Source organism: Neovison vison, chromosome 9 (genome assembly GCF_020171115.1).
Source record: "Neovison vison isolate M4711 chromosome 9, ASM_NN_V1, whole genome shotgun sequence".
Lineage (NCBI taxonomy): Eukaryota > Metazoa > Chordata > Mammalia > Carnivora > Mustelidae > Neogale > Neogale vison.
The window spans coordinates 33853653-33875467 of record NC_058099.1 but is presented as its reverse complement, the minus strand read 5'-3'; the positions used below and the strand labels follow the sequence as shown (position 1 = coordinate 33875467).

Genomic DNA, 21815 nt, shown 5'->3' with positions numbered 1-21815 from the left:
CTAAAGCTCCTCAAAGTACCAAGAATCTGTTCCTGATAAACATTTGGTTCCTTTCTTCTCCATATCCCAACTCCTCTCCTCCCATCCTACTACCTGTTCTGTCAGGCTTTCAGAAGTAGCTAGCTGTTTCTACTCTTTGGAAGTGAGATTTTCGGTACATGATGAGAGGAGTAGAATGAGTTCTAAAGAAAGAATTCCCATCGCCAGTGCTATTAGAATGAGGAATATATTACTGATAGTTCTGTTTGAATCTGGACAATTACTATCCCCTACAGACAGTTTTGTAAAAAGTAGTTAGGTACTCTGGTACTTAAAATAGTTTAGTAATGTAAATAATAATAATTCAATATTGTTTAATTTGCAATTGATACATACTTTAGAAAACCTAGGCAATAAATGAGCAAAAAGGACCTAAACATCACTTGTAATCCCGGAGATTAAATGGCTATCCAAGGAATTTTTTGTGTGTATATGTTTTTTCTTTATTTCTTTATATTTTAAAGGTTTTATTCATTTACTTAAGTAATCTCTACACACAGTGTAGGGCTCAAACTCATGACACATTAGCAAATGCCCAGTGACCATTTGGGTTCCCTCAGTGTGGGGCTGTCTGCCTTTCACAAGTACCCTCCTGGTCATTCTTACATAGTCATTTGTGAGAACTGCAGCCTCTGGGGAGATCCAGACAGATGAACAGGGCAGTCAGATGAAAGTAATAACACTACTGCTGGCACAAATTAACTCTCTTGGCATAATGTGCACTTCCATGACTGAAAAGAATCCACAGCAAATGAATGGGGCCTATAGGGATGATGTATGGATGTCATCACTTCTGGGATGGAGATCCATAATTTTATCATTATTAATGAATTTCACCATTATTTAGTGGAATAAGTTTGCTAAAACCCACTAAATACCTGCCCATCATAGGTGTCAGTAACACTCATTTTATTTTAAGGATTTTATTTGTCAGAGAAAGAGAGTACAAAGAGGGGGAGCAGCAGGCAGAGGGAGGCAGGGTCCCCACTGAGCAAGGAAACCAATGCAGGACTCATTCCCAGGACCCTGGGATCATGACCTGAGCCAAAGGCAGATGCTTAACTGATTGAGCCACCCAGGCATCCTAACACTAATTTTGTTAATGAAAATGACCGCCAACATAAATCTCAGTACCCAGCACATTTAGTTGAGGAAACAGAAGCAGAAAGGTCATTAAACATGAAGGATTTGTATCCTGGCTTGCTCTTAACTTTTGTATTACATTACATCTCATCTGGGCTGAAGGATTAGGTCTGATATAATAAAACCTGATACATCAACAGATTATTTTTGTGGATTAGTTATTAATATAATTGAATACATGTTTCATATATAAAATTAACCACAAGCATTATAAGTTCAGAGAAACTTCCCTAGTAACAAACTATAGAAATGATCCCTGAAAGTATAGTCTTAACCGCAAGCATTATAAATGCTAAAAAATTTTAATTCTGCTTGAGCAAAACCTTAAAAGAAGAGGATTTAGTGGGGCTCCTGGGTGGCTCAGTGGGTTAAGCCTCTGCCTTCAGCTCCAGTCATGATCTCAGGGTCCTGGGATCGAGCCCTACATTGGGCTCTCTGCTCAGCAGGGAGCCTGCTTCCCCATCTCTCTCTGCCTGCCTCTCTGCCTACTTGTGATCTCTGTCAAATAAATAAATAAAATCTTAAAAAAAAAAAAGAAGAGGATTTAGTTCCATGAACAGTTCTGTTGATGCTGAATAATTTTTTTACTAACGAAGACTCCAAGTTACTTACTGACTACCAATTAATGTGGACATTCTTGGAAGCGCTTTATGCAATTACCTATGTCTCTTCTTGGTGCAGACATGGGCATCTGGGTCAAAGAAAAGATTATGGCTACGGTTTCTAAAAATTAATAAATAATGGAAATTAGTTGATGAGCAACTTAATTTAGAACTATCACTTGGCATATATAATCTATAGGTTAGTTTACTTTGAAAATGTTTTAAAGTTTTTATTCATAATGTTAATTTTTATTACTATTGAATATTAAACTTTTTAAAAAATACCATACTTCACTGTAACAGCTATCTCCTGCTTGCTTTTTTTTTTCCAAACAAGCTGGAAGATTTACAGCTTTTCACTTAAAAGGCCACATTTCAAAATGTTATCATGGAAGTACAGTTTCTTAGTACAGTGTGACCATTTGAAATGAATAACAAAAAGATAACTTATTCAAGTTGAGAAACATTTATAAATAACATATGGGCCAAATAAGAAATGATAGCAGAGGTTAGAAATATTTAACATTAAATGATAATGGAAGTACCATATGTCTCAAAACTTGTAGGATGTAAATAAAAAATACTTACCAGAAAAATTATAGTTATTAATAAACTGGAAAAGGAAAACTAATGAGCTAAGTATCCATCTCAAGGTATTGAGAATAGTGAAGTTATCTATAATAGTAAAGTAAGTCTGAAGAAAGCAGAAGGAAGGAAATATAGTAACAAAGAGTAGAATTTCAATACAAATACTCAGCAGAAAATTTTGTCTTTGAAAAGACAAAAATGAAAAACATACTGATCAAGAGAATCCCCAGGGTACCTGGGTGGCTTAGTCAGTTGAGTGTCCTGACTTGATTTCCGCTTGGGTCGTGGTCTCTGGGTTGTGGGGAATCAAGTTCCACCTCTGGCTCTCTCAGTGCTGAATCTCCTTGTTCTTCCCCCTGTGCACTGCTCCCCACTCACTTGTGCTATTTCTCTCAATACATAAAGTCTTAAAAAAAAAAAAAAAAGAATCCCCCAAGTAAACAATATTCAGAATTACCATTCTGAACAACATTCAGATAAATCCAACAATATTCAGATGCAAGAGGCAGAGATTGTAGCTTTCCAGAAGTTATAAAGTAGATGGTTTTGGCCAACCCTTCAACAGAGAATAATTAGAAAAGCTAGAAAAAATATAAAATATTTAATGTAAGATATAAAAAGCTTATGTTTGAAGGGATTGGAGAATTATGGCAGTTAGTAAATTGCAGGGCCGACATCTGCAAAAGAAGGGAAGCCAGAAATCGTGAGCCCACGATTTTAGCCAACTGAATTAAGCAATATGGTAGAAATGAAAAGTGTAGAATATAAAACAATGTAAGTAGCTACATTAACATATTGAAGGGAAAATATAGGGTAATCTTAATAAATCTTGGAAAACTGTTTTATGCAATTGAAAATACATTACTGAAAAAACCGAGCAACTTTGAAGTAGAACTTCCTTAATCCAATAATGGGAATCTACCTCCCCCAAAAAAGAAAAACAAACTGCACAGCAAACATTGTACTTAATGATAAAACAGTGAATGTATTCTTGAAAATCAGGCATGACAGGAGTGCCTGCTAATATTAACATTTCTATTTAACATTATACTGAAAGTTCTAACCCAGTGTAGTAACAAAAAAAGTATTAAAAAAGAAAAAAGCATTTGTTTGTAGATAATATGATCATCGATAGAGAAAATCTAAAATAGTGGTGCTTGGGTGGCTTGGTTGTTGGACATCTACCTTCAACTGGGGTCATGATTCTAGAGTCCTGGGGTTGAGCCCCTCCTTAGGCTCCCTGCTCTTTGAGCCTGCTTCTCCGTCTCCTGCCTGCTGTGCTCGTGCTTACTCTCTCTGTCAAATGAATGAATAAAATCTTAAAAAAAAAAAAAGACGTAAAATAATCTACTGATAAGGTATTAAAATAGCAAGATTGATGGATAAATAATTTTAAAACCAGTTTGCATTTTTGTACACCAACAACAAAGAAAGCAAAAATTTAAAAAGAACATTAATAAAAGCATTAAAAAAGTGTCAGATACCCAGGAATAAATCTAAGATAGGTGTGACCCATATGGAGAAAATCTCCACGGTATATAAAAACACACCATGGACATAAACTGAAAGACTTTTTATTGTAATGATCTCAATTCTATGCAAACTTTTTTTTTTTTTAAGATTTTGTTTATTTGAGAGAGACCAGAGGAGCACAAGCAGGGGTATGGGCGGAGGGAAGAAGGAGAAGGACAGGGACAAACAGACTCCCCAGTAAGCAGGGAGCCTCAGTTGGGCTTGATCTCAGGGTCCTGGTATCACCACTTGAGCCAGAGTCAAGACACTTAACCCACTATTCCACCTAGGTGCTCTCTATGCAAACTCTTCTATAGATTTATCATAGTCTCAAAATCATAGCTGGATTTGTATGTGAGTGTATGTACATAACTTGATAAGTTGATTTGAAATGTATAAGGATGTTTAAAGGTCCAAGAATTGCTAAGATACTCAAGCTATGAAAATCTCAAATATGTGGGAAGGTAGACATGTTACTGGTGGGATGATTCAATATTAAATGATATAAATTCTACCAAATTTATAAAGTCGGTGCATCCCAGTAAAAATAAGAACAAGATTTTTTTTTTAAGATTTTATTTATTTATTTGAGAGAGAGAGTGTGAGAGAGAGAATGAGAGGGGAGAAGGTCAGAGGGAGAAGCAGACTCCCCGTGGAGCTGGGAGCCCGATGTGGGACTTGATCCCGGGACTCTAGGATCATGACCTGAGCTGAAGGCAGTTGCTTAACCAACTGAGTCACTGAGGCGGCCCCTGAACAAGATTTTTTGGTAGGATCTGACATGGCATATCTAAAATTCATTTAGATGACAAAGCATACTATTAGCTCCCCACCCACCCCCAATGTTCAGAAAACATTAAGAAAGTATAATATTAGCCATCCGAAAAAATGTTCATAAAGCAAAGTTCATCTTGCTTTACATATATAAAACCTTCTAGAAATTAAAATGGTATGGTGGTATTGCATAGAATAGGATATAGCATCCAAAAAGAAACCAGCATATGTGATCAAGGTCACATTTCAAACCAATGAGAAAAGTACAGGCTTGATTTTGGGACAAATGATACTCATTTTAAAAAGTTACAAATCAGGCCATGTACAAAAATAGATTGTATTAAAACAAAGAAAGGACTGTCAGTTTTATACCTCTCTTACTTAACAAGACTCTCCCAGAATCACTAATTCATTTACTTTGTTTGTTTGTTTGATTGTTTTAGAAAGGGAGAGAGTAGAGGATGGTGAGGAGGAGGGAGAGAGAGAGAATTTTAAGCAGGCTCTATGCCCAGCACAGAGGACCCTGCTCCTCCTGCTGTGGGACTTAAATTTCACAACCCTGAAATTATGACCTGAGCCGAAAACAAGAGTTGGACACTTAACCGACTGAGCCAGCGGCACCCCTGATTCACTTTTATGCACAAAAAGGAGTAAAGTTCATTCCATAAACCTTGTGAGAAACAACAAGAGATGGCTGTTTATTATCTTCTAAAATTAACGGATACTAATTTTTATTCATGCTGGTCAACTAGCACAAAAGTCCTTCAGATACTCAAGTTTCGAAGTCCAGATATTTCTGAAAAGGGTTTATGCAGAGCAGACACCTTTTAAAGGACAATTTCATGACTACTAAATATGGAAAATACTTTAATTTAGATTTTCCCCCTTCACACTTTATCTAAAAAGTTTATTCTGAATAGAAACTTTTGGCTTTTTAGAATTCTGTCTTGCGGGGGGTGGGGGCGCTGGGTGGCTCAGTTGTTAGTGTCTGCCTTTGGCTCAGGTCATGATTCTGGGGTACTGGGATCGAGCCCTGCATCGGACTCCCTGCTCTGTGGGGAACTTGCTTTTCCCTCTCCCACTCCCTCTGCTGTGTTTCCTGCTCTCTCTCTCTGTCAAATAAATAAATAAATAACATCTTTTAAAAAAAGAAAAAAATCTATTTGGGGGCACCTGACTGGCTCAGTTGGTAGAGCATGTAACTCTTGATCTTGGGTTGTGAATTCGAGCCACACACTGGGTATAGAGATAAGTTAAAAAAAAAATTGTTTTTTAAATCCTGTCTCACTATTTTCATCTTAAATATACAAATTCCATGTGTTATTAGAACTATAAATTGGGAAGGCCTACAGTTTCAAGACTCAGGATTTCATTTGCTAGATCTGAATCCGAAAGACCAGTGTCTACAAAAAACTAAGACTTAAAAATAAATAAAAAACAGTTGATTTTCAGAAATCAAAGTGTGGCTTATAAAACGTTTATAATAATATAACTTTGTAATGGGAAAGTGCTGAGCCAAGAGATAATACTAAAAAGCATAAAGGACAAAATATATAAGTTTGATTGTATCTAACTGGTTTGGTAGGATATATGCCAAACCCTTTTCAGTACATTATAATAGATACTGATAAAGAAATATATAATTTGTCAAAAAAAAAGAAATATATAATTTGTCATATATGACTTTTTCTCCTAAGTTGCCTCATCGGTGCATGCTTTTTACAACCAGCTTTCCTCATTTAAAAATATGTTTTGGGGGTGCCAGGGTGGCTCAGTTGGTTAGGCATCTGACTCTTGCTTTTGCTTTCTTATGAGATCGAGCCCTGTATTGGGCTTCACATTGAGCATGGAGCCTGCTTGGGACTCTCTCTCTCCCTCTTCCTCTGCTCCTCCCCACCCCCACCTCCTAGCTTTCTCTCACACACGCACTCTATTTCCCTCTCTCTCTCCAAAAGATAAAAAAATTTAAAAACGTCTTGGAGTTCTTTCACATCCACATGAAACTATCCCTGTCTTTTTAAACATTGCATGATATTGCAGAGTATTACATACCATGGCTTAAATGATCAATCATTCCTTCTTTCACATACATTTAGGTCACTTTCGATTTCTCATTATGGTGAGGTATATCTTTATATATGCTTCTTTGTATTTATAAATGATTATTTCTTTAGATTAAATTCCCAGAAAAAAATTGTTGAGTCAAAAGATACACATATCAAAAGGTACACACACGGGATGCCTGGGTGGCTCAGTTGGTTGGACGACTGCCTTCGGCTCAGGTCATGATCCCGGAGTTCCGCGATCAAGTCCCGCATTTGGCTCCCAGCTCCACGGGGAGTCTGCTTTTCTCTCTGACCTTCTCCTCGCTCATGCTCTCTCTCACTGTCTCTCTCTCAAATAAATAAATAAATAAAATCTTAAAAAAAAAAAGGTACACACATGATAGATACGGGTACTCTCCAAACCTGAGCTGTATCAGTTTTTGCTCCACCATAATTTTGAGAGTCCATTTCCTACTGTTGTCAAGAACAGATAGCTTCGGGGCACCTGGGTGGCTTAGTCGGTAAGTGACTGCCTTGGGCTCAGGTCATGATCCCAGGGTCCTGGGATCAAGTCCCGCATCAGGCTCCCTGCTCAGTGGAGAGCCTGCCTTTCCCTCTCAATCTGTGTGCTGCTCTGCCTACTTGTGCTTTCTCTCTGTCAAATAAATGAATAAAATCTTAAAAAAAAAAAAAAAAGGATAGTTTTTTTTTTTAAAAGATTTTTAATTTATTTATACAGACAGAGATTACAAGTAGGCAAGAGAGGCAGGCAAGGAGAGAGGAGGAAGCAGGCTCTCCACGGAGCAGAGAGCCCAATGTGGTGCTCGATCCCAGGACCCTAGGATCATGACCTGAGCCGAAGGCAGCGGCTTAACCCACTGAGCCACACAGGCGTCCGGATAGTTTCAGTCTTACAAATACTTGCTTTTAACGTGGGCAAAAAGGAAGTTATGCATTATAGTTTGTGTAATTATAAGTGTGCATATCAATAATAAGAGAACGCTAGAAAACTAAATGTGTCCTTTGCTTTCAGGTCGGTGCTGACTGTTGCTTGTGAACAGACCGAAGTTCTGCTTTTTGACCCTATATCTTCAAAGCACATAAAAACACTTTCTGAAGCTCATGAAGACTGTGTAAATAATATCAGGTTAGTATTTTAGTGAAATAATAAAGTTTATTAGTATGACACAAAATACTCTAATTTGGAAGTTAATGAAAATTTGTAATTTCTTGCCCAGCAGTGCTATGAATTTATGACTTGTGAATTTTATCCCTTATGAATCTTATCCCTTTAATTACAGAACTTGCTATATTAACCATTTTGGATTAGAATCTTTTTGAAATGCCTTTTTTTACTTACATATGATTTTACCTTTTCTCTTCATATATCAGGGTCATCATTATGAACCTCAGCCATGTATTATGATAGTCTTGCAATGTCTTTGGGCTAATGATCTGTGTAGAATTATGGCAGTCCCATTGCTAAGCCTCTCTCACCTTCATCCCTCAAATCCAAACTGTTGAGGGGAAAGAACACATTTGCACAGAGAACTTTCTAAAAGCATGTTGGAAGCACCTTAAATTCTCAATAATGTGGGAAGTAAATAACAGTTGAACAGCTTGGTGGATTAATATGCAGTCATTAAAATGATGGTCACAGGGACTACATATCAACATGGACAAATGCTTGGAACAATATATGTTAAAACATGATAAAAATTGTTACAAATATGACATGCAGAAAATAAGGAAATATTTTTCAATGCTAACATGGGGTGGATTAGAATGAATGGATAATGAGTAATTTTGTTTTCTAAACATTTTATAGTAAGATTATATTCCTTTTACACTAATTACTTCTAATGTTAAAAAAAAAGATACTGGGAAATTACTTCTAGTTACAGCAATATACTGAATTTTGATGTAACCTCTATGCTCTAAACACACAGGACAATAGAATAAATAGCACAAAAGATATAGCCAGGCTTTGAAACAATATATATGTTTTTGTGGGCTAGAAATGGAACACAAACACAAGCTGTTATAGGGCTGAAACCAAAGGCCCACTGGGTTTTGAGTCTGGTACTGATGTGTAGTAATTTTAATTCCTGTCGAGAATCAAAAGTACTAAAGTGCTTCATAAGAGGCAGGAACCAGAGTCAGAATTACTACACAGTGCATTAGCTAGAATGCCTGTCCCATTTGTGAAAGGCTGAAAAAAGGAAAAAGTTATTCACTACCTGACGCCGTGGGTTTTGGCTGATTAAGACACAACCCCATGGCCAGGAATTGAATGAAGCCAGTACTGAGTCAGTGATTGAATGTTTATGTCTGATACCTCCAATATCATCATGAAACTGAAGGCCTTAATGTCATTTTAAGGCCTAACTATGGATTAGGGGTTCAGAAATCCAAGTTGGGACAATGATAAAACCATTAAATAGGAAAGAGGGAAAAAATGATTAAAAACCTTTCTTAAAATAAGCTTATAACCAAAATTCTAAAACTCATGAAGACATCTAATATTCATATCATAACAAATTCAGCAACTAAAACAAGCATATTTTCTGGATGAAATTAATTTTATGGAGTAGTCCAACAAAGACTATTTTTAAAAATAAATTATTTATTTTTTTTTGACTAGGTAATACATGCACGTGGTACAAAATTCAAAGGTACAAAAGGGTAAACAGTGAAAAGTAAGTCTATCTCCCACCTCTGTCCCCTAGCCACCCAGTTCCCCTCCCCAGAGGCAACCACTATTACCAGTTTCTTGCTATCCTTTTTGAGATAGTCTATGCATGTACAAGCATATACACACACACATACATACACTTTTATATAAATGGTAGCATTCTCTACACACAATTATATACTTTGGCTTTTCCATTTAATAACATTTAGAGATCATTCCATATTAGTACCCATGGGATGATCTTATTCTTTTTAACGGCTGCATAGTATTCCATTGATTGGAAGAAACTTTAAAGCATTTTTAGGATGTTGAAAGAAATAAGTTAACTGATACTTTCCATTTAAAGAGAACTTAAAATTATGAAACAAAAGAGTTGAAACAAGAGCAGATTACTGTGGAAAAGAACCAACTACAACTCTTAGAAATTAAAAATATGCTGGTATATAAAAAAACTTTTAAGATGGGATCAATTTTATCCTTTACACCATTGATGAGAGAATTAATGGGTTCAGAAATACTAAGAGTACTTAAAATACATAGAGGATTAATTGAAGACTCCAGTGTGTATATAATAAGAATTACAGAAAAAGAAGATGCAAAGGTTGGTGGAGAACTACTTTTTGAAGACACAAAGGTAGAGAATTTTTAGCATTAAAGAAGGTCCTGAATCCTTGAACCAAAGTAAACTCTAGAATGTCAAGTAGGTTAAATAAAGATAAATCTACATTTTGACAGGTTGTAGTAAAACTAGAATATCAAAGGTAAAGAGAAAATCTTAAAAGTCTCCGGAGTTAGAACCCAGATTACATACAGAGGTATAATTCAGCATCATAACAGAAGGTTTCTCATCAGCAACAATTGATGCTAGGAGATTCTGAAGTAGTATCTTAAATACTAAGGGAAAATAATGTCCAATGCCATATCATATCCAGGTAAACTATTATTTCATAATTAAGAATTTAATTAGGTGAAATGATAAATGTTATTGATTATTACTAGCAGAAAGGTAATTTAGGTTGGGGGGAATACATTTAAAACAAAGTTAAAACTAAAGTCTTGTTTTATTTTCAGGTAGTAACATTAAAAAGGAAAAAACATGAAATTAATTTTTAGTAATGTTTTATTTATCCCAATAGCACTAAAATATTATCATTTCAACATGTCATCATTAAAAAAAATTATTGAGACATTTTAGTTTCATTTTCTAATGTTAAATTTTCAAAATCCAGTGTTTTACACTTAGAGCACAACCCAGTTCCGACTGGCCACATACCAAGGATTGGAAAGCCACATGTAGCTAATGGCTACCAAACTGGACAGTGTAGCTTTAGATAGTAACAACAAATAGGTTGTGTGTAATATGGTAAGATTCATGTCATATTCAGGAAGAAGATAGAAATAATGAAATAGTTTCAGACTCTTTCAGAACAATATATAATTAAATATATACAATGAAAAAGTACTAAATTAAAGGTGACTAAAATAGTAGACATTCAGTGTATAGCTAGCTTCCAAAGCAGTATGAGTGGGGGGAGAGGGAATACTGAAAACATGATCAGTTCAGTGGAAGATGGGACAGCTATAAATAAATAAAACAAAGGAAAGGAATGCTAAGTAGAAAACAAGAAGTAGAAATAGACCCAATATATAAGTAGTTTACAGTAAGTATAAATGAATTGATATTCTTCATCAAAAGACACGGAGACAGCAATTTGAATAAAAACCAAAATCATCTATATATTCATTGTAGAGATACCAAAACTGAAACTGCCCAAAAATGGGAAAAGAAAACTAATGTAGATTATCATCATTGGACAGATGGAAGACTAAAGGCTTTAATAAGGAAAGAGTGCAACAGTACATATTAATGAAAGGAAAAAATCAATTAAGAATATATAATAATGAAGAACTTTTGTATATATTTTGAAATTTGTATATTTAAAAAAACAACAGCAACAAAAACAAGCACAAAACAGATATGGAATTACAAGTCTATAATTATAGTGAGAGATTTTAATATACTTCCATCCCAAACTAGTAGATCAAGTAGATAAAAACTAAGCTACAGAAGATTTTAAACTATATTGGACAATCTTCCACCTGAAAATAGAAATGCAGGATAAGATTTTTAAAATATTTTTAAAAATATATAATTGAACTGATAAGAAAGAAAGAAATCCTAGGGCCAAAAATGAAGTAGATGCTAGAATACAAAGTAGTAAATGGGTATTCAGCTAGCTTTTACCCTGGAGGCATTAGCCAAGTGCAGGTGACCTTGAGCTTATGTTTCAGTATGTGTAAGGAGTTATAGTGGACAGGAGACTTAATTTTATGGCCAGTTGAAAATGTGGAGTCTGGTAGAAAACTCAAGATATGTCTTCAAAGGCAAAGGAAACAAAAGTGAAGATGATCTTTTGGGACTTCATCAAGATCAAAACCTTCTGCACAGCAAAGGAAACAGTCATCAAAACAAAGAGGCAACCCATGGAATGGGAGAAGATACTTGCAAATGACAGTACAGACATAAGGTTGATATCCAGGATCTATAAAGAACTCCTCAAACTCAACACACAAAAAACAGACAATCATATTAAAAAATGGGCAGAAGATATGAACAGACACTTCTCCAATGAAGACATACAAATGGCTATCAGACACATGAAAAAATGTTCATCATCACTAGCCATCAGGGAGATTCAAATTAAAACCACATTGAGATACCACCTCACACCAGTGAGAATGGCCAAAATTAGCAAGACAGGAAACAACATGTGTTGGAGAGGATGTGGAGAAAGGGGAACCCTCTTATACTGTTGGTGGGAATGCAAGTTGGTGCAGCCACTTTGGAAAACAGTGTGGAGATTCCTCAAGAAATTAAAAATAGAGCTTCTCTATGACCCTGCAATTGCACTCCTGGGTATTTACCCCAAAGATACAGGTGTAGTGAAAAGAAGGGCCATCTGTACCCCAATGTTTATAGCAGCAACAGCCACGGTCGCCAAACTGTGGAAAGAACCAAGATGCCCTTCAATGGATGAATGGATAAGGAAGATGTGGTCCATATACACTATGGAGTATTATGCCTCCATCAGAAAGGATGAATACCCAACTTTCGTAACAACATGGACGGGACTGGAAGAGATTATGCTGAGTGAAATTAAGTCAAGCAGACAGAGTCAATTATCATATGGTTTCAGTTATTTGTGGAGTATAACAAATAGCATGGGGGACAAGGGGAGATGGAGAGGAGAAGGGAGTTGAGGGAAATTGGAAGGGGAGGTGAACCATGAGAGACTATGGACTCTGAAAAACAATCTGAGGGTTTTGAAGGGGTGGGGGGTCTGAGTTTGGGGGACCAGGTGGTGGGTATTAGAGAGGGCAGGGATTTCATGGAGCACTGAGTGTGGTGCAAAAACAATGAATACTGTTACACTGAAAAGAAATTTAAAAAAAGAAGAAGAAGAAAACTCTGCATAAGGCTGGGACTCCAAAGAGCTATACTTACAGCATAAAGGTGGATCTGGAAATATACCACCTTGTTCATGTAGACTGACATTGGTAGAGGGGCATCAGAAAATCTCAGTGAGTGTCTAACTGCAAGTCAGTCTTCATGCATGTGTGGCACCCAAGTTCACACATTCAAAACCATGTCAACAGTTTTAAATTGGATCCAGGTTGATAGTACTGCCAGCTACCTGCAAAAACAAATGCAAATCTTCTCTGGGGGAGAAAACTTGGTATCGTAAGTCAATTCTTTCCAAATTAGTCTATAAATTTAATTCAGTTTTAATCAAAATACCAACAGGGTTTTTTTTTTTAACTTGACTTAAAAATTCATATGTAATAGCAAAGTGCCAGGAATATCAGACAATTTTGAAGGAGACTAAGATGGTAGTCTTCAGATATCAAACACAATCTTTGGACAGGAATAAAGTGCCTAATGAAATGGAGTAGAACTTCCTGAAACAGACCCATGCACATATGGAAATGTGATCTATCTCTGCAGGGACATTACAGAGCAGTGGTGGGGAAAATGGAAAAGAGAGAATTGATTATATATATGAAATAACTGCAAGTTAGAGACCTAATTAGGAAAGCAAACCATTAAAGCTCTTGGAGAAATATAGAATATATTTATGTTCTAAGTATGAGAATGGATTTTTTAAGATACAAAAAGCACAGATCATTAAAGGATTGCTAAGTTGAACTGCATTAAAATTGAAAACTTCATTCTAACCACAGATATAACAGTGTGAGAAGATAAGCTATAGGCAGGTGGAAGAAGATGTTTTCAATGCATGTAGCCAAAGAAAGATTAGTATGCAGAATATATAAAACAATTACCTTGGAGCAAAATAGGCAGAGAATTATATAAGAGAAGCTAAAATCAACAATAAATATGGAAAATTTTTCAAGCTTTCTAGTTATGAAAATGCAAATAAAAATAAACAATGAAGAAATACTAAGTATTGGCAAAGATGTTGAGAAGTAGAAACTCTTGGACATTGATGGAGTTTAATTGATAAAATTATTTTGAAGAACATCCCAGCAATATCTGGTAAAATTGAAGATCAAACAATTTTAAAGAAATTAAAGTACATGTAAATAAGGAGATGTATAAAGAAGGTTTGTAATAGAATCATTATTAATTCAAGCTGTAAATAAATCTTCCATCAAGAGGAAGATAAATTCCAGAATACTCACACAATGGAATACTATACATCAGTTAAAATAAATGAACTAGAAGCATCTGAGATATGTCTCAGAAATTCAAGGTTGAGCCAGAAAAGCAAATTGTAGAATGAGCTATACAGTGTGATACCATTTATATAAAGTCTGAAAATATGCAAACATAAGTTTGATAAGGGCATGTGTTTGTCTATTTGTTCTCTCTTCTATTCCTAGCACCTAGAACTGTGCCTAGCACATAGCGGGTGCTAATTAAATATTTTTGGGATAAATTGAATGCAAAACAAAACTATACATTGTTATGGGTACATACTTAAGATCTCACGGTATTAAAAACTTGCATGGGGAGTGACAAACAAATTTTGGATAGTGGTTCCCTCTGGAGAGGGAGGGAGGGGAATGGGATTGGGGAGGGATATTCAGGGTGCTTCAGTTGTGTTTGTAATGTTCAAAAGAATCTGAAAGATAACAAAGTGTTAAAATTTTATAAAGTTGGGTGGTGGGTATCACAGGTTTTTGTTATATTCTTCATAGTTTTCTTTGTGTTTTTAATATTTTATGATCTAAAATTTTCTTACCTTAAAAAGAAAAGATGTGTTAAGTTGTTTGCCCCTACTCAGAATGATCTCTGACTAATCTGCTGTTAGAATTTGTTCTTTATCAATGTCAGCTCTCATTTACTGTTACCAGTGTGTCTGTTTTAGTACCCCACACCTACAGATTTGAATTTGCTTATCTGTTGGTTAGAAAACCAGGTTTTGAAGCTTTTTAGAAGTACATATCACTGAAGAGTTTTGCATGAGGATCTGAGGGGTCCTCTGGCATGAGCTTAAGTGTGCATTACTTATTAATAATATTAGCTACCATTTTTTGACTGCCTGCCAGTCAAAAAACTTTTTGTGCCAAACCTTTTGTGAAGCACTTTTCATACAATATTAATTCTCACAGTATCCTGATGTGAAGCAGATATTGTACCCACGTTAAGGAATAAAGAAATTGCAGCTCAGATAAAGAGATTTGCCCAGTGTCTTTAATATGTACCAAGCGGTAGAGCTAGAATTCATGCTCAGTTCAATTAGACCACCTCACTCTCTTTTTCAGAGACGTGGGCATGCATTTCCTAGATAATGATTTTACACATACTTAGTAATGTCTTCTAGTTCATTTCTTAGTTTTTTAAGGTTTGCTTATCTTGTAAAATAAAAATATTGATAGTTGGGAAGAGTATTTTCTATTGTTTCATACTTTGGAAAAGTAAGGGGAAAATATGACGTAATTTAAATTCTTAGACCCATTATACAGGTTTACTTCTCATTCATGAGGGTCCTGTCTGTGGATTTAAGAGTCCATTTAATAATCAAGGTCCCCCCAGGTTAGAGATTACAGGAACATTTGAGATTATCATAAGAATATTTACTTAGTGGTATGGCAGTTAAAAAATCAGTGGCTATTTAAATATTCCACGATCTACTTTTCCCTCCCACTGTCTTTGTTGGTCTTTTCCTGACTGATATACTTCGAACACTGTGATGTAAATGCAGTGCTTGCATCACTAGGAACATGAAATTTCTTACCTTGCAAAGGATGTAGAATTTCACAAAACCCTGAGGGTAATAATAGAAAACTGGTCGATTACATATAAAATCATTGCCAAATAAGGATCTGATAGAGTTAGACTAGTTATCAGTTAAAGAAAAGGAAATGACAGAAACAGGGACATGATAGATAGTTCAGAGAATTATGTGAATATTTCATGGGACTAAGGAAAGGCCCTTGGGAAAATGAATAAAGCCCTTGAAGTTTATATAGAAATGACTCTCTTTCTAATTATAGTACAAAGCTCAAATATGAAGTAAGGGTGCTATATTTTGCTGTCATAATTTCAATGGAAAGATGATGTAGGAAAACCTAAACACTTAATTTAGTCTTATTCTAAGAATTTGCCTATAGTTATAAAAATGTAAAATAAATGTTAAAAATTTTTATGACTTCTGGTTTTTAGATAAAGACAACACTTTCCATGTACAATGAAATGTTGGTACCCATTTTAAGGAAATTCTATTTCAGTTGTTGTTACCTTTCACCAGTTATCCTCTGGTAATGAAGACTTCAGTTTATCCAGGTGTCCACTTTCCAGAACTGTTAAGAGTCATGTGTTGGGATTTGATGGAAACATATGGAGCAGTTTTATAATTCATAAACTCATAGATTTCAGTATGGATGGAGTGTCTCCTGTTTATTAGACTATGGAGTTAAAAACATTTTACAGTTATTAACTTATTAGGCTAGACTGAGTTTTAATTTGAGAAGATTGAGCAAGATCTCAAAGGATTTGTCTAATACTTTACATTCTCTGCATCTGCTTGCTTTAGGATAACAGTTGTGGGTGCTTTAACTGATCTCCTAATCAGCATTCTTAGTTTTCTATAATTTTCCATTCTCTTCACCAATGATTCTTCAATACCAAGATTTTTAACAGGTAAACTTTGAGGCAAAATGAGAAAACTAAAGTCAAAGTGTTAAATTTTTCATTAAGGTAATTTATTCAATTCGAATTACTAGCTTTTATTCCAAGATTATATTCTTTGTACATTATTGACATTAAAATGGTAATTTTTCTGTTTTCATGCAACAGTGGTAATTTTTCAATGGCCTTACTGACAAAAATTTTAAAACTGATAGCCCATTTCATTTTATTTTTTATGAAAATCCAAAAGTTTTAGAAACTAGCTACCTCAGAGATCTTTTTGAAACTCTTAATCTAATCATATCATTCTCTTGCCTAAAACCTCAGGTTTGACCACTGTGGGTTAAGGTGGTATAATGCCACTGGGGTTTTGAATCCATATGTGCATTAAGTATTTTCTGTAAACTAAATAAAATATCTTATTTTTCCCTAAATTTTTTAAATGTAAGAAGATGCTCTATGATGATGATCAGTTTATTTTAAAAGTTTGACTTTCCAATAGCCTTTGTCATTGTGTATTTTTTTTCAGTCATTTAATTCCTGTCAGGAAGTCATTAAAATATTTTTACTTTAAAAACCTAATCAGTGGGAGCCCGGGTGGCTCAGTGGGTTAAGCCTCTGCCTTCAGCTCGGGTTGTGATCTCAGGGTCCTAGGATCAAGCCTCTCATGGGGTTCTGTGCTCAGCAGGGAGCCCGTTTCTTCCTCTCTCTCTCTCTCTCTCTCTTTGCCTGCCTCTCTGTCTGCTGGTGATCTCTCTGTCAAATAAATAAATTAAATAAATAATAAATAAAAATAAATAAAAACCTAATCAGTAAAGATAAAACCATAGGGGGCAAAATGGACTTGACAATTTTGACTTGTAAAGATTTTGATATTGTAAGAAAATATGTAAACCACATAATATAAATAAAAGTGTGTATGGAAAATATATTCAACATACTGTCTTTGAAAAACTGAGGTATATTACCTTTAATATAAAGAGAATAACTGTAATAAAAATATAACAGGAAAATCAACAAGGAACATGAATAGCAATTCATAAGAGAAAATAATCTAATTAATATGAAAAACGTTCAACATGATTAAAAATAGAAGTTTCAACTTAAGATTTTTTTTCTTCTGGGTACTTAGCAGAATTAAAAAATACCTGTGTAACAGGGCTTAGAGAAGTGGACACTCTAACTGTTGGTGGTACTACATATCGGTATATTCTTTTGAGGGTAGTTTGGCTGTATATATCAAAAGCCTTACATTTTTAAAAATCCCTGTTTACTTAGCAATACATTTTTCTGGGAATGTACTTAGAAAAGTAAAAAGGGATGTGATAAATAGTTAGCTGTTAGGTTGTTCATCATAGTGTTTTTTAGTGTAAACTTTTTTACACTACATAAATTTTTACACTAAATAAAACCATTTTGTGGTTTTAGTATAAGCCATAAAAAATTGGAGGCAATATAAACTGCCAGCAGTTGCTTATTAGTTTAAAACAGAAAAAAGATACAGTTCATTCATACAGTGGCTAGCCATTAAGAATGATTTTGTTGGGGCGCCTGGGTGGCTCAGTGGGTTAAGCCACTGCCTTCGGCTCAGGTCATGATCTCAGGGTCCTGGGATTGGGCTCTCTGCTCAGCGGGGGGCCTGCTTCCCTTCCTCTCTCTCTGCCTGCCTCTGCCTACTTGTGATCTCTCTCTCTCTCTGTCAAATAAATAAATAATCTTTAAAAAAAAAAAAGAATGATTTTGTTGATAAATCTTTAATAACAGCATGAAATTATTGAAATAAAAGAATTAGGCTAACTATCAATAAGAATTAGGCTAACTATTAATAACAGTGTTTTTTTTGTTTTGTTTTGTTTTTAAGATTTACTTATTTGACAGAGAGAGACACAGCGAGAAATGGAACACAAGCAGGGGGAGTGGGAGAGGGAGAAGCAGGCTTCTCACTGAGCGGGGAGCTTGATCCCAGGACCCTGGGATCATGACCTGAGCTGAAGACAGACACTTAATGACTGAGCTACCCAGGCGCCCAAAGGTGGTTATTTTTATGGTAGACTTCCTTCCATTTGAAAAATATTTTCAGGGTTGCCTGGGTTGCTCAGTTGGTTAAGTGGCTGCCTTTGGCTCAGGTCATGATCCCAGGGTTCTTGCATCAAGTCCCACATCGGGCTCTTTGCCAAGTGGGGAGTCTGCTTCACTCTCTCTCTCTGACTCTCCCCCAACTTGTGCTCTCTCTTTTTCAAATAAACTCTTTTTTAAAAAATGCAAAGATGTTAAAAGAATTTAAAAAAAGATACTGGGACTTAAAGTAGAATAAATCCGTGATATGTTCTCCTCTTATTTCTGCTTTTCAGTATACAGTACTCCTAACTACTGTTGCCTCTCAGAGTATACCATCCCCTTACTTGGCTTTGTACCTTTGCTTATCCCTTGGTCACTTAGGGAATGCCTGCCTCATCTTTTAAAATTCTTTCAAACGACCACCATAAAGTATTTCCTGACCACCCTTTTCTTTGCTTATTCCATGCAATTATTATGTACAATTATGTATTTATAATTTCTTCTCCACTAGATGGTGAACTCCTATCTCATTCACACATAATAAATATTTGTGAGTACTTATTATATGCCTGGCACTGTGTATGTTGTGAACTACAGATCTAACAATGAACTATGCATACTATTTCCCCTGTCTTAAGGAGTTTATAGCCTTATGAAGATATTCCTTACAGTGTACATTAAGTGTTATGACAGAAATATAGAGTACCTTGGGAGATCCGAAGATTGGTAAATCTACCCCAGGCTGGATAGGGAAGGAAGTCTTCCTGGAGCGGATGGTAGCTGAATAATAATAAAAAGAAAAGAAGTGTGTCAGGTCAAGGGGTAGGGGGAAAGTGGTTTCAAGTAGTAGAAACCTCTTGTACAACAGCCTGGAATTTTAAAACTGTTAAGTTTAAAGAAGGTTGTTACGGTATTTATGGATACTGAGGTTGATTTATGATAAAAAATAATTCAGTATAATTTTATCTTGAAAGAAGTTCCAGAATTTCTTCTCTCTGACAGAGATTAGGAAGTAATATATAATAGCATACGTTAGAGAAAGCATCCTAAGGTTGAATTAGGCAGAAATTCAAGTGTGGGAAAAGAAATAAAAGAAATTCAAGAGTGATTGGTAGGTCTGTTATCTTTTAATTATTTGTATAAAATATATTCTCACTAAGGATAGAAAATTAGTGTAAAATAATTAAAAGTCTGAATTATAGAGTATTTTATTGGTGTATTTTATAATCTTAACTGGTCCTAATAAAATATTGCTAAGTATGATTTTTTGAGGGAATGTCTTTGAATTAATAGATTAAAAATATGGCATTTTATTAGCAATTTTTATATGTAAATGTGTTCTAAATAGAAAGACATTACTTGTAGCAGAGTAACTAGTTCTCATAATTACGAACCCTTTATGCTTAACATATCTCCCTCTGCAATTATGTCTTCAGAATCTCCTGTCTCCTATTAAATTGTTTCTTACCATTTATGTTTCCTATACAGATTCTAAAGTTTTTCTTTCTCTCTAGCACTGTTCTTCAAACATCCGCCCCATATCCAGTTCCAAATAAAAATCAGTAATACAAAGCGAATGGATAAAATTACATTGTGGTCCTCATTGAATCATACTGTCCTTCCCTGTGATTATGTGAATTATGCTTACTTTTTACTGATACCCATATCACTGGGATTATACAGGCAGTTTGTAGTTCTTTTTTGTTTTCTTAATTAGGTAAAATAGAGATTGTTTCTTAAGTTTTCTTTAACAAGAGATGAAATAAACCAATTTTTCTTTTCTGCTTTGTAGATTTCTTGATAACCGGCTGTTTGCTACCTGCTCTGATGACACTACAATAGCACTATGGGATCTGAGAAAACTGAACACCAAAGTATGCACTTTACATGGTCACACTAGCTGGGTGAAGAACATCGAATATGATACTAATACAAGACTCTTAGTAACATCAGGATTTGATGGAAATGTCATTATTTGGGACACCAACAGGTTTGTGAATAGGAGACCATGTTAGGATTGTGAACAACAAAAAAAAATTTTAAGATTTCTTTATGTGACAGAGAGAGGGAGAGACAGCAAGCATGTGGGGTGGGGGAGTGGCAGAGGGAGAGGGAGAGAGAGAATCTCAAGCAGACTCCCTGTTGAGCATAGAACCTGGTGTGCATCTCTGTCTTACAACCCTGAGATCATGACCTAAGAAGTCAGGAGTTGGGTGCTTAACTGACTGAGCCACCCAGATGCCCCCACAAAATATTTGTTAAAATGGTAAGCAAATTCTGTGTTCTATCTTAGCTTTCATATCTCTTTAGGAGAAAAACCTGACTTTGGGAAAAATAAAAAATGATTAGTCATATCCTACAACTAAAAAATTTGGAGAAAATTAAATGGAAAGGAAACAAAGCAGTATAGTTAATGATGAAAACTGGTTTATAAGAAGAGTTTCCTAAACTTAAAGAATTTAAGGAAAGATATTTTTGTTATTTCCTCTGTGGAACAAGTGTTTTTCATCCTTCAGTCCTTCAATTCTAAACCTATTTATTTTGTAATTTTTATACTTTTTTTCATACATTAGAATAGTTTCCCACTGGGAATGTTTTAGTTGTCACTATGGGAGGAGAAGAGAGGATTTCTACTGGCATTTAGTCAACAGGGATCAGAGTTTCTAAACATCCTGCATGGAACATTTTGCACAGTAGACTAGTCCCATCCAAAATGTAAGTGATGACTCTCTTATAAACACTTCAGTGAAATGTCTCCTTATAGAGAAATTAATTATTTAAAGAGTTGGAGTTGGGGCACCTGGATGGTTCAGTTGGTTAAGCATCTCTTGATCTCAGCTCAGGTTTTGATCTCAGGGTCGTTAATTAAACCCTGCATTAGGCTGCATGCTGGGTATGCATGCATTTAAAAAAAAAAAGTTAAAAAAATAGTTAAGAAATAGTTAAGAAAAGGAGTTGAAGTTTGAAAAATAATTAAAATATACCTGTTTTTAGCTATGGGGAAGTGACAATATAGTAATACATCAGGACCATTTCTGAAATATTCTTTTCAGAGGTCATATATAAAAAGAGAAGAAGGGGATATGCTTAAAGATTTCTAACTATGCATATTGCTTGAGCAGAGGATATACATATTTCTTTAGATTAAGACAAGCATACCTGTTAAAATTTAGGGGTTTTTTAAAATTTAGAAATAAAATTAG

General features: G+C 35.1%; 1 protein-coding gene and 1 pseudogene across 1 annotated transcript in view; one reads left to right on the top strand and one right to left on the bottom strand.

Moving 5' to 3' along the window:
• The window catches only part of DCAF10 (DDB1 and CUL4 associated factor 10), a 41545-nt gene that overhangs the window by 1928 nt on the left and 17802 nt on the right, over positions 1-21815 (top strand). The window contains exons 2-3 of the mRNA XM_044265313.1: positions 7737-7850; positions 20405-20602. Coding sequence (XP_044121248.1) covers positions 7737-7850; positions 20405-20602 — 312 coding nt within the window. The remainder of the gene's footprint in view (positions 1-7736; positions 7851-20404; positions 20603-21815) is intronic.
• Positions 1383-1454, bottom strand: LOC122917940 (annotated as a pseudogene).